The sequence below is a fragment of the Erythrolamprus reginae genome, chromosome 4 (genome assembly GCF_031021105.1).
Source record: "Erythrolamprus reginae isolate rEryReg1 chromosome 4, rEryReg1.hap1, whole genome shotgun sequence".
In the NCBI taxonomy this organism is placed as follows: Eukaryota; Metazoa; Chordata; class Lepidosauria; order Squamata; family Dipsadidae; genus Erythrolamprus; species Erythrolamprus reginae.
The window spans coordinates 81,257,257-81,270,649 of record NC_091953.1 but is presented as its reverse complement, the minus strand read 5'-3'; the positions used below and the strand labels follow the sequence as shown (position 1 = coordinate 81,270,649).

At 40.3% G+C, this 13,393-nt stretch overlaps 1 protein-coding gene across 1 annotated transcript in view; it reads right to left on the bottom strand.

Annotated features, from left to right (window-relative positions):
- Positions 1-13,393, bottom strand: part of ADGRG2 (adhesion G protein-coupled receptor G2) — an 82,217-nt gene that overhangs the window by 21,444 nt on the left and 47,380 nt on the right. The window contains exons 5-11 of the mRNA XM_070750741.1: positions 9,353-9,394; positions 4,309-4,365; positions 3,033-3,103; positions 2,576-2,643; positions 1,730-1,769; positions 1,195-1,229; positions 965-1,062 (exon numbers count right to left, since the gene is read on the bottom strand). Of these exons, the coding sequence (XP_070606842.1) occupies positions 965-1,062; positions 1,195-1,229; positions 1,730-1,769; positions 2,576-2,643; positions 3,033-3,103; positions 4,309-4,365; positions 9,353-9,380 (397 nt within the window). The 5' untranslated portion in view covers positions 9,381-9,394. The remainder of the gene's footprint in view (positions 1-964; positions 1,063-1,194; positions 1,230-1,729; positions 1,770-2,575; positions 2,644-3,032; positions 3,104-4,308; positions 4,366-9,352; positions 9,395-13,393) is intronic.

The window sequence follows — 13,393 nt, the reverse complement described above, 5'->3', positions numbered from 1 at the left end:
ACTGATAAGATTAGCTTTCACTGTACATTAGTTTGTGATATCTGCAATATGCAATTAACATCACTGTTATTTATGGTGTCCACTGTTACAACAGTGCTGATAATAAAGTTAGTCTTCACAGATTAATTAAATGATCCACAAATGTATTGGTCAGCTTGCAAGAGGAAAACCTCAGCATTAGTGGGCTGTCTTCCATTTCACTCAGGGCTCTCATACATTATGTGTACTGCAGCACACAGGAAGGCCTTTATCCTGCTATCATAGAAACATAGAAACATAGAAGACTGACGGCAGAAAAAGACCTCATGGTCCATCTAGTCTGCCCTTATACTATTTCCTGTATTTTATTTTACAATGGATATATGTTTATCCCAGGCATGTTTAAATTCGGTTACTGTGGATTTACCGACCACTAAACCTGCTGGAGTCTTTAGAATATGACATCATTCAAATGGTGTCAATGGACAATGGGGTTATCTCTGTTTCCAGGGGAGTTCAAAGACAGAATATTTCAATTGGTGTCATGTCTGAATAAAACACATTTCTCACTAAAGAGTCGGCCTATGCAAATCATTCCACAAACAAAGCACCTCTTTGAATTTACTCTTTGCAGGCATGAAAGATTACAGCCGTTTGAAGGCTTGGCCCAGCTGCTCCAAAACCTCTTCAAACAGCTGGGTAACTTTGCCCACAGGTGCTGTGCTTTGCTGAACTATTTATACAGAACTACTAAACAGCACCACAAATATCTGTACATACAAGGAAAGAATGGCTTTTATATTTTAAAATGATATAACTAAAAGAACTCAAAAACTATGCCATAGAATATGCAATCTTGAAATAAAAATCCTGCCTTGGGAGACTGCTGGTAGCTTTTTTCATTATCTTAGTTTCAAAGATTGGGACAGATAAAAATGCACATTGTTACCAGGCTACAGCAAAATTTTGTTCATATTTTTCTTACCGATTAAATTCAGATCTGCTCTTTCTCCTAACCCTGATACTATATTGCTTATATTCATTCCTTTCTCCACTTCTGTTATAAAAATACAGTTGACTACACTGCAAAGACAAAAAAAAAAGGTTAGAATCTTTTAAAGCATAGAAATTATTACTATACTGCTTCTGATTAAAACTTCCAGTATTCTTAATACAAATAATGCAATAATGTTTGAGAAATATAATAATACAAACCTCTGGTTTACTTCATTACACTGCATGAGAGATGACTATAAAAGAACAAAATACAATGAAAATAAATTATTTGGCCCCACTGAGATAAGCATTCTGAGCAGGTCATTCTCAATTTACAACCGTTCATTTAGTGACCATTCAAAGGTACAACATCACTGAAAAAAGTGATTTATGGGTGTTTTTCACATGACCATTGCAGGGTCCCTGTGGTCACATGACCAAATGCTTGGCAATTGACTCATATTTATGATAGTTGCAGTGTCCCAGGATCATGTGATCACCTTTTGTGACCTGATAAGCAAAGTCAACGGGGAAGCCAGATTCACTTAACAACCATGTTACTAACTTAACAACTGCAGTGATTCACTTAACTGTGGCAAGAAAGATCATAAAATGGGGCAAAGTTCACTTAATAACTGACTCGCTTGGCAACATAAATTTTGGGGTCAATTGTGATAGTAAGTTGAGTACCTGCAATAAAAAAGATATTTACATTTGTACATATATACATATTATTATGTTACAGATTACTTACCTGACTAAGCCGTTGAAGTGTTTTATTGAAATCTGAAATACTAAAAGACATTTTTAGTTGCTTAATTAAAAATTACAATTACAACTGATTCGGTCGATGCCAGTCTGTGGGTTCTGCCATCTTTTTTTTTTAAAAAAAATTTTCTGAGCATGTGCAGAAGCCAAGTTTCTGGCACTGTGCATGCAGTTTCCATCTTGTTTTTGGCTTTAAAAATATTTATTTGTTTGTTTGTTTATTTAAAATTGACTTTATTTTTTTCCTTCTAAGCATGTGCAGAAGCTGAGATTCTGGCACTGTGCATGTAGTCACCATCTTGGTTTTGGCTTTTAAATTTTTTAAATTGGATTTTTTTGCACTGCGTGCGCCCGCAAGGCACACCCATGAGGCCCGCCCGTGAAGCACACCCACAAGCCATGAGGCGTGGGAAGAAGCAAACTGGCAGCGAGATAAGTTGCACCCCACCCCTGATATAATTGTATGGTGGATATTAGGGCTGATTTTATTTATTTATTTTATTTATTTATCTTATATCCATGGTACAAATGACTTGTGCTGAAGAGACATGAAAATATTTACCATGAAAATTAATTCGGCAGTACTGTATATAAGTAGATTGTAGCAAACTGAAAGTGATAAATATAAAACAGTTTTCTTTCTTCCAAATCAGTGGTCGGTTGCTACCTGTATGGCCTGGTTCTACAAACTGATAGCGATGGTAGCTGGATCTTCTGCGCATGTGAAGCAATGGCTTTTGTAGTCCACTTCTGTTCCAAATGTATTACAATACAAAAATATGATAATATAACTTGCATACAGAAGAAAGCTCTATATTTTTAAAATACTCACTTTATTTCTGGTAGTTGGGTTGAATGAACTTTTACCTCGTACAAATCAGGGTTATACCCAGGATATTGCTGAAAACAATAAAGAACTCATGAATACATTATATTTTCATATATTGTCTGCCTCCAGAGAATATAATGGGCATAGCAGCATAATATGACCTGATAGGGCACAAATTATTAATTACTGTTCATAGTGAAGAATGTATTATGACTGAAGCCTAACAAAAGTTTAATGGCAGAATAAGTAAATTATAATACAAAGCAATTATTCCATTCCAGGGGGCCAAGCAGAGGTAGATTTACTTTTTCTACCATTTATCATTTAGTTTATGTCTAGACAATTAATGTCAACTATGACTGTTTTAATTATGCAACATTAGGATTGTGACAATGGCTAATATAAATTTAAATATATATAAATTTGATCACAAAATAACAACAATAATAAGGATTCTTACTACTGATATGTTATATGAAGTATCTGAATTGTTTTCACGAATTTGAAATTTTAAGCTGCCCATGTAGAAAACTGGAAAAGAAGGGAGGAAAAATGCTTGCATTAGGAATAATTTGATTTAGAAATTAAAGCATATATTTAAGAAAAATAAGCATGTACAGTGGTACCTCTACCTAAGAAGGCCTGTGCTTATAAGAACTTTTCTAAATAAGAACTGGGTGTTCAAGATTTTTTTGCCTCTTCTTAAGAACCATTGTCTACTTAAGAACCCAAGCCTGGAAAAATTTCCCAGGAAATTTGAGAGCAGCACGAAGGCCCGGCCACTTTCCTGCTATTCCCCCTGGATTTCTCTCTCTGGCGCAGTGTATGGGAGGCAGCCTCGTGCCAGGTGTATGGAGGTGTGTGCTCATCCTCGCTGTCTCAGAGTCCCTCTTTTTTTTTTAAGCCTTAAAGTTTTGGATTTTTTTGATTCCCCTCACCTCCACATTCTGTCCTCCTCCTCTTCCTCCTCCTCCTCCTCCAACCCAAATTCTGAGTTTTTATTTCTTTCCTAATGGGTTTGCACGCATTATTTGATTTACATTGATTCCTATGGGAAAAATTGCTTCTACTTACAAACTTTTCTACTTAAGAACCTGGTCACAGAACCAATTAAGTTCTTAAGTAGAGGTACCACTGTATTTTCTTTTATTCTTTAGTTGTGTGATTATACACTGATATTCTATCCTTCACATAGAAAGAAAGTTAGAAAATAAACATGTCTATATATTTGGCCTAGTTTAGTTATATGATAAACTATAGTCTATTATCATAATGGCAAAACTAGGGCACACAGGTCAGATATCTGTGGCATTTCTTTCATGAGCTTCTGTTTCTCTGCAAACGATGGAACAGAAGCTCACAAAAGAAAAATATCTTACCTCTTGCTGCGCTGCTGGTGTTGTGCTGCCCTGCCTCCCACTGGCCAGCTGGTCTTCGGGTCTCTGCTGCATATGTGTGTATGTCCATGCAGGCACAGATCTGTGCATGTCCATGTATGCACACACACACACACACAACTTTCAGTTTGGGCATACACACCCGTGCAGTTTCAGCACTCAGTGTCTAAAAGATTTGCCATCCCAGGTCTATTATAAGAACCAGCTCGCATGATCACCTATCTCTTTTCTACATTGTCTGTGCAGGGAAGCAAGGCAAGCAGGACCTTTAAATCTAGAACAGAACTAAATCCAAACAACACAATAGTATATCAAGCAAAAAAATTAAGAATCACTGACCTGAGTCTTTACATATATCCGATAACTTACACACTTTCTTATATAAAATATTTGCTCCTACAAAACACAAATAAAAAGAGGACTTTGCATTTTAATGTAATTGGTACACTTTTCTAACTTAATAACTCCTAGCATGGATCCAAAATATGAGTATTGCATTTATTATTATTTTTAATGGGTTAGGTCCAATATTATAAAGCCAGGTACTGTACATATATGAAATCCAGTAAACCTTTAAACTCAAAAGAATGATTTTTTTAAATAAAATAAATAAATAGCAACAGAAGTCAGAGGAGGAAATCATGGTATATTAACTTACAAAGTTGTTTTAGGATTGTCTTATTCTTATCTACTGTATATAGAATAACAGAAGCATGCTGGGGATAAAACTGGGCTTTAAATTCTGCCCAAAATATTTAAAAAATGGAGTCTTAGCAGGGAATACTTCATATAGTTTGGGATAATTGAAACTAATAACCTAGCTGACTTTAGATTTAGATTTAGTTTGCAAAATCCTTTATGGGCATAGGAAATCAATATTTATTGGCCCTTCTGCTGATACCATGGTCACTATTTAGATCGCAAAACAAACACATAGTAAACCTAATGAATTAATGATATGAGATGAAAAATGAAATAAAATTTAGATAGACACAGAGATAGAATATTTTTTCTGAAACTAAGAGATGGAGGACAAATGAAATAGAACTGAATGGTTGTCTTGTTTTTATAGACAAGAACTGATAACTGCATATATGAAAGTGAGTATATGATTAATTCCAAATAAAAGGAATAAGTACTACAAGGGATGAATTGTTTGCTTGGATCATGATTTCAACCTAGTGATGCATTCATATGTAAAGGAATTAATCTAACCTCATGTCTGATTTAATTGTTTTACGATGAAAGATCAAAGGATTTAATAAAAGTTGCGAGAGTGATGAGAAGTTCTGAACACAAAACAGACTTTTATTTTGTAGCATAAAGAGTGGATCTGGGAGAAAAATGGACACGAAATAAAAGTAGAATAATATATAGAATCATTGCAGAAAGAGACAATCCATATATAACAGTTTTTGAAGACAGAAGAATCCTTCAACAGAAAAAAAAATAAAATGAAATTAAAGAAAGATTAAATGGAAGTTTCTTGGAAAAAAGCAAAACATAGAAACATAGAAACATAGAAGTCTGACGGCAGAAAAAGACCTCATGGTCCATCTAGTCTGCCCTTATACTATTTTCTGTATTTTATCTTAGGATGGATATATGTTTATCCCAGGCATGTTTAAATTCAGTTACTGTGGATTTATTTAAAAAGAATTGATTGATAAAACTCCCACAGAAGTATATTAATGTAAAGTATATTTGTATTAAACAAAGTAGAGCAAGCAAAGATGCTTAGTGGAATGATGAAATGAAAGTGGTTGCAAATTAGGAAAATTGTATATAAGAAAATGATTCCTGCAAATATCTGAGCATTTGGAGTACAGTGTTCCCTCGATTTTCGCAGGGGACGCGTTCCGAGACCACCCACGAAAATCGAATTTCGGCAAAGTAGAGATGCGGAAGTAAATACACTATTTTTGGCTATGAACAAGTATCATAAGCCATCTCTTAACACTTTAAACCCCTAAATTGCAATTTCCCATTCCCTTAGCAATCATTTAGATTATTACTCACCATGTTTATTTATTAAAGTTTATTAAAAAAAATATTTATTAAAGGCAGACAAAAGTTTGGCAATGACATATGATATCGTCGGGTGGGAAAAATCGTGGTATAGGGAAAAAACCCACGAAGTATTTTTTAATTAATATTTTTGAAAAACCATGGTATAGACTTTTCGCGAAGTTCGAACCCGCAAAAATCAAGGGAACACTGTATTTACAATTCTTCCTCCTGACGTTTGGCAGATTTCCTTTATAGCAGATGTCATGAATCCTTATTGCCATGCAATGAACAAGTAAACCTATGCATTACTTTTTCTTTTTTCTAAACAGAATTTTCAAAAATTGACATACCTTGTATAAAAGATTTAAATGTTTTTCGGATTGTAATTAATATGCTTTTAAATGAGGTTTACCTCATTTCCTGTTGTGGCATTGCCTCTGACCTGAGGTGCTCATCTATTAATTCAACAAATTTTCTAAAGTCATGGTCTAATGATTCACAGAACAGTTTTGGAAAGTTTATTTAAATTACTACATATCAAAGTCCACCTATCTTCTGAGGAAGTTGGATGGGTGGAATCAAGGAACAAATGCTAATTTGGAACAATAAGAGATGCAGATGTAGCATTCCACTCTAATGGTGACCTAGCCCAAGATTGTCTTAGCTACCGTATTTTTCAGAGTATAAGACACCGGAGTATAAGTCTCACTGGAGTATAAGATGCACCTTAGTTTTTGGGGAGGAAAATAGGTAAAAGAATCTGCTTACCAGTTATTCATCTGGCTAGTGTCCTAAGTCTGGTCAGCTTCAGCACATTTATCCCCTGGTTAAGGCTTTAAAAAAACCCTTATTTGGAGAGAGTAACAATGAAAGAGTTTGCAAATCAGTAAGAGTTGTGAACATCATTAGCACCTGATTAGGGCTGGAAAGAAACATTTGGAGCAAGTAGAACAATGAAAAAACACCGGCAAAGACAGAGCTTGGAAAATATTACAGTGACCCCTCGAGTATCGCGAGGGTTACGTTCCAAGACCTCTCGCGATAATCGATTTTTCGCGATATAGTGGTGCGGAAGTAAAAACACCATCTGCGCATGCGCGCCCTTTTTTTCAATGGCCGCGCATGCGCAGATGGTGGAGCCGGTGGCTGGGGAGGTGGATTCGCCACCCCCACCAGCCCTTCCTGCTCTGGGTCAGAGCCGCGGAAACCTTCGGCTCGCCGAGGCTGCGTCTGACCCCTTCGTTTGTATTGCAGCGAAGGAGGTGAAGCAAGGCTCCAAGCTCGCCTGCCGCCACTACGCCTCTGCCGCGTCAGCCACCCCCTCTGCTCTGCAGGGACCTTGCATGCCACGATCTCCCTCTCTCGCCCTCCCCGCGCTCCTCCTCGGCGGCGGCCAAGCGGCAGGCTTAATGGGACACCAAAGGCGAAAAAAGAAAAGAAAAAAAAATCCCCAAAAGAGGCAGGCACAAAGCGGGGGCACAACGGGAGCTGCCCGGCAGAGGTTGCTTTTTTTCTTCTCCTGGGCAAGTGGAGGGGGGGAGAGAGAAGGAAAGAGAGAGAAGGAAAGAAAGAGATGAGAGAGGGAGGAAGAGAGTGTGAGAGAGGAAGAAAGAGAGAGAGAAATGATAGAAAAAAGGGGAGAAAAAAAGAGAAATGAGAAAATGATTGAAGCAGAGAATGACAGGAAAGAAAGAGAAAGAGACAGAGAAGTGACTCTTGGTGATGACGTATGACGTCATCGGGTGGGAAAAACCGTGGTATAGCAAAAAAACCGTGCAGCACTATTTTCTGAAAAATCGTGGTGTAGCGTTTCACGAAGATCGAGATTGCGAAAATCGAGGGATCACTGTATTTGCAGAAAATAACAATGAAAGAGCTTGCAAGCCAGTAAGATCTGGGAACATCGTTAGCACCTGATTAGGGCTGGAAAGAAATTTATTTGGAGCAAGTTAGAGCAATAAAAAAACCTGCAAAGACTTAGGGCGTGGAAAACATTCTTCGCAGAGAGTAACAATGAAAGAGCCTGGGAAGATTGTTGGCACCTAGTTAGGGCTGGGGAAAAAAGCTTCAGAAAAAAATGTGAGCCGCACTCACATTTTCAGCCTCTTTTAGGGAGGAAAAAGGTGCATCTTATACTCTGAAAAAAGGGTAGATCCTTTGTTCATGGGACTCACAATTTCATTCATTCATTCATTCATTCATTCATCCATTCATTTATTCTAGTGATGATGTGATAGAAGTGTTCCAATATTTAAGTAGCTGTAACAATGAAGAGGGGGTCAACCTATTCTCCAAAGCATCTGAAGGCAGAACAAGAAGCCATAGATGGAAACTAACCAAGAAGAAAAGCAACCTAGAACTAAGGAGAAAGTTCCTGACAGTTACAACAATTAATTAGTGAAGAAGAGCTTGGACAGCCATTTGTCTGAAATAGTATAGGATTTCCTGCTTGAGCAGGGGGGTTACACTTGAAGACCTCCAAGGTCTATTATTCTGTTAATCCTTTGATTACTATGGAATTTACTAAATTAGGAAGAGGAGAGAGAGGCAATAAGAGAATAGAATGGTAAGAGTGGATACTGGCAAGTGGGAACTGCCCATTTTTGAAATGGGTATTATTGAAACATTCAATAATTGTTCAGCTTCATGGTTGCAAAGTGCTATGCCAATTAACATTAAATTTGGAAAGGCAGGTGGAAGAAACTTTGTGTTTCAATCTATGATGTGTGGGCAATCATTACACCTACAATTATACATGAAGTGTTTTAATATACAGTACAATAAAGATTCTGAATTTACTGAGCTGTATCTGCCAGTCTATTCTTAACCAATACAAGAAATTAAGCTATACTATGAAGTGGTAGGATTTACTGTGATTTATTGTGGACTCCTAATCAAGAATTCCTGATATCAAGGATGGTTTGAAAAGATAAAAAGAAAGGGAGGGATATAGTGAATGGCGTAAACTAACTTTAGTTAAACTGCTTTTTCTTTTTCTTGTCTCCAGGTATTCCAATGTTCACTACCCAGATTTGTTTTCTTTCTTACTGACAATTGTTAATGTGTTAAGGAGGGTGGGTGCTTTGGCATATAATACACCAGATTTAACTATGGTTGAAAAGAAGACAGTATGGGTAGTTGATGTGGAAATACCATAGTCCATAGGAAAAAGCCTTCAATGGCAGTTAGTTACAAAATAGGTGCGCTGGAAAAATTTTCATTTGTTAATTACAAAAAGCCACACTGTTTCAATCCACACATAGATTACAGTAAAACATTAAGCACCCTAAATTCTTGGGAAGAATTTGATGTGAATGGAAGCCACCAGCAACAGTGAATTCTGTGTTTTGTATAATAACAATAATAAACATACCATCTATTTTTGAAAAGTCAAGTTCCATTATATTTGTTGTTTCTAAAGAAAAATGAAATGAGTTATAATGTTTAATAAACTATAATGTACAGTTCTGAAATTTATATACAAGTATACTTTTTATCATGCAATATTGATTTTCATTTAAAAATATGTACTAATATTTGTGTGTGTGTGTGTGTAACATATTTTTGCTGATAATGAAAAGGAAGGGAAACTACTATAGATCTATTTCCTCTCATCAACTAGTTTTATGCAAGAAATCCATTGTACTAAAAACAAGGATGTACAGTAATTTGGAACTTGCAGCCTATAAAGTGAACATAATTGCAAACAGCTGGGGGGGGGGCTTTTCTGAGTAAAATAAATAAAAATTAATTGTTAATTTCATTTTTCATTTGTTTATGATCAAGCATGTTCACATATTTAGTAATGCAATAGGTATTAAAAAAACATTTACAGTAGCTAAAATCAACCTTTTTCTTAGTCTGGGTCAAATAGACCCGGGAACAGTACAAGTGTATAGTCATTGCACCCAGCAAAAACTAAACAACAAAAACAAAAAAACAAAAAACACTCATAGAAAGAACCCCTCAAATGAGGCAAAGTCATGTAATTTCAAATTTCAGATATGTAGGGAATAATTTGTCTCAAATTTCGTTTCCGGCCAAATAGATTGTGCAATTTAGTGAGCTCTGCTGCTAGTGGGTTAATCCTATTATGTCCTGAAGGTCTTTTGTCTTGTAGATAGGTTGGCCCATTCCTGCTGGGGCTATTAGGAAAGACTAGAAAGATTAGAAAGGCTGCTTTCTGTCTTTGAAAATATGATTTTCCTTTAGAGAAATGTAATCTGTCTTTTAAAAAATATTTCTCAAAATAATTCATTCTTCTAGAGGGGTGGCTTCCCTCAATATTCTATGGTACTATATTGTTTTAAGCTTAGCAATTTTTAGGCTATTTTTACTTAAATTAAAAGTGGTACAAGATGTTTTCTACATCAGTGTTTCCCAACCGGTGTGCCGCAGCACACTGGTGTGCTGCGAGACATGGTCAGGTGTGCCGCGAGGCGGAGGCCAGCAAAGGTTGTTTTGAAAGTCGCCCCCCTCACGTGCATGGCTTCTTCTCGCTAATAGCGACGGACAATAGCCGGGGGAGGGGCGGCTTCTGCAAGTGGGAGCTCCAGGGCTGAGGCTTCCACTTGTGGCTGTCCCCGCCTGATCCGTCCTTCTCTCCGGCTTTCTTGGGGCGCGGCTCCTCCCACAGCTGTGGCTGCAGCGGCGCTGGCGATCCGTCCGCTAGCCGCTCCGAGCGCTGTGGGAATGCCCACCCCTCTCACAGTCCCGCTCGGTCTTCTCAGCCACCTACATGCTGCGGGAAGCCCGGGAAAACCAAGCAGAGCGCCCAGGCCAGGCAGAAGAATGCCGCCGCCTTGCTATCCCGCTTCTCTCTGGCCATGCAGTTGCAGAAGTAAGCTCTCCCCCCTCACACGCACACTTTCGGCTGGGCAGGGGGCGAAGCCGACCCCCCGGCTGCCGGCGAAGGAGGCTCGCTCGAGCCTCAGAAAGGAGGCGGATTCAGGCAAAGAGCCCGGCGCAACGGGCACAGCATTGGAAAGCGAGCGGGCGGTGGGGGCGCTTCGCTTCTGCCTTCCTCAGGTGCTTTTTTTGGGCTCCGCGTCCGGCGAGTTTCTGCCTTGCCTTGCCTACTTAATGCGGCAGGAGAGATGCTAATTCCCATCTCAAACAGTCCGTCTTTTCCCTCAGGAGTGGGTGGGCGTTTTGTCCCTGGCACCACGTCAGCAGCATCAGGAAGACAACAGATGACTAATCCCGCCAGAGAACAAGAGAGAGAAAGCATGAGAGAGAAAGAAAATAAGAGAGAGAACGAGAGAGAGCAAGAGAGAGAGGTGCTTCTTGAAGCATATGGTAAAAAGCACCCAAATAATAAGAAAAAAACCCCAGCCCACACCTGTTTTTGAAAAGAATAAAAGAGGAAAAAAACCCAGCCCTCAACTGGTTTTGGAAATGGTTCGAGTGTGTATACACACACACGCATAAAGGGGGGAGAGACAGGAATGGAAAAAGAGGAGAAGTGAGAGGGAGAAGGAATGAGGGAAAAAGAGAGGAAGAGAGAGAAATGAGAAACATGAGAGAGAAAAGGGGGAAAGACAGGAGAAGTACCCAGAAATGAGAGAGCGGTATAAATTTGAGGAGGGATGATTGATGATTGACTGTATTTATAAGAGGATGTTACATGGGATTGTATATATGAGGGGGTTATTTATGTATGTATGTATGTATGTATGTATGTATGTATGTATGTATGTATGTATGTATTTATTTATTTATTTATTTATTTATTTATTTATTAGATTTGTGTCATTTTGGTTGGTGGTGTGCCCCAGGATTTTGTAAATGTAAAAAATGTGCCGCGGCTCAAAAAAGGTTGAAAATCACTGTTCTACATAAATATTATAAGCAATCAGTGAAGGGTTCCTACAGGCACAGTCAGAATCTAGAAAAAAAAATATATTTCCCCCCCTTCTGGGCTCTGGGTATGTTTTTTCCTATTGCAGTAAATGGGATTGAATGTGTATAATTTTAGAAGAGGTGTGTGTGTGTGTGTGTACATACACATATAGTTTATATAGTAGATAATGTATATTTTTGTGTGCCTATGTGTAACATGTATGTACATATATGGCATATATACATAGAATTAAATAGTATATTTTGGATGTTCAGTACCGTATTTTTCGCTCCATAAGACGCAGTTTTTTTCCTCCCAAAGTAGGATGAAAAATCAGCAGCGTCTTATGGAGCGAAGATGCAGGCAGGGAGGGGGGGCGCAAGCCCAAAAAGCAGCCGCAGCGGAGGCCAAGTCTCGCTCCGGGCTGTGCCCCCTCCGAGCGCTCGCCGCCTGTCCCTGTCAGCGGCCCAGCCACCTTCACCCGTCTTCGCATCACTTCGGAAGCCGCTCTGCATCAGCGGGAAGGAAGGCGGAAGGCAAGCTGCAAAGCGGCACTTGGCGAGCGGAGAGGCGCTTCGCTGGCTGCAGGCATTTCGGAAGAGAAAAGAGCCCGCAACATCGGGGGAGGCAGGGGGTCCCGCGCCGCAAAGCAGCCAGAGAGGCTCCCGCGGGGGAAGAAGAGACTAGGGGCCTCCCCTCGGAGGCGGGCGGGGGAGGGGCAGGTAATGCGCACCGCTGCAGGAGGGATGAGGAGCCGAAGCAGCCCCCCGTCCGCCCAGCTGCCCGTCCGGGGATTTGGCAGCGCAGGCCGCTGGGCCCTCCCGCCTGCAGGATCAGCCTCGACAGCCCCCCCCACTCGCCTAAAGGCCTGGCCGGGAGCCCGCGGGCTCGCCCCAAAAGCGCCTTCGCCCCGGAGAGCAGCCGCCGCCGACCTCTTCCTCGCCCGCAGAGTGGCAGGAGCAGGCCGAGCAGAAGCGCCCCCGCCCAGCGCTGGAGAAGTCGCCCCTCCGAGCCCGACGTTCCGGGCAGATGCGGTTGGCGCGCTCCCTATCTCCCTGCTAGCCCACTCGGAATATTCAAAATAAGAAAAGCCTTTGCCGGCGAAGGTTTTTCTTATTTTGAATATTCCGAGTGGGCTAGCAGGGAGATAGGGAACGCGTGCAACCGCCCGTGCGCCCCCGACATTGAATATCACCTTTGCCGCCGGCCCCGCCTCTCCTACAACCCCCTTGCTGAGAGCTCTCGGCAAAGGTGAGGCGGGCAGGGCGTGCGCGCGTCACCGCTAAGAAGAACGGAGAACGAGAGTGAGTGAGAGCAACAGACAGCAAGATAGTGAGAAAGAGAGAGTGAGAGAAAGGGGGGGGAGAGAGAGAAAGAGAGAGGGGGAGAGAGAGAAAGAGAGGGAGAGGGAGAAAGAGAGTGGGAGAGGGGGGAGAGCTAGCAAGAGAGGGAGAGAGAGAAAGAGAGAGGGAAAGGGGGAGAGAGGGGGGAGAGAAAGAGAGGGAGGGAGAGAGAGGAGATAAAGGAAGAGGAGAGAGAGAAAGGAAGAGAAAGAAAGAAAGAGGGATAGAA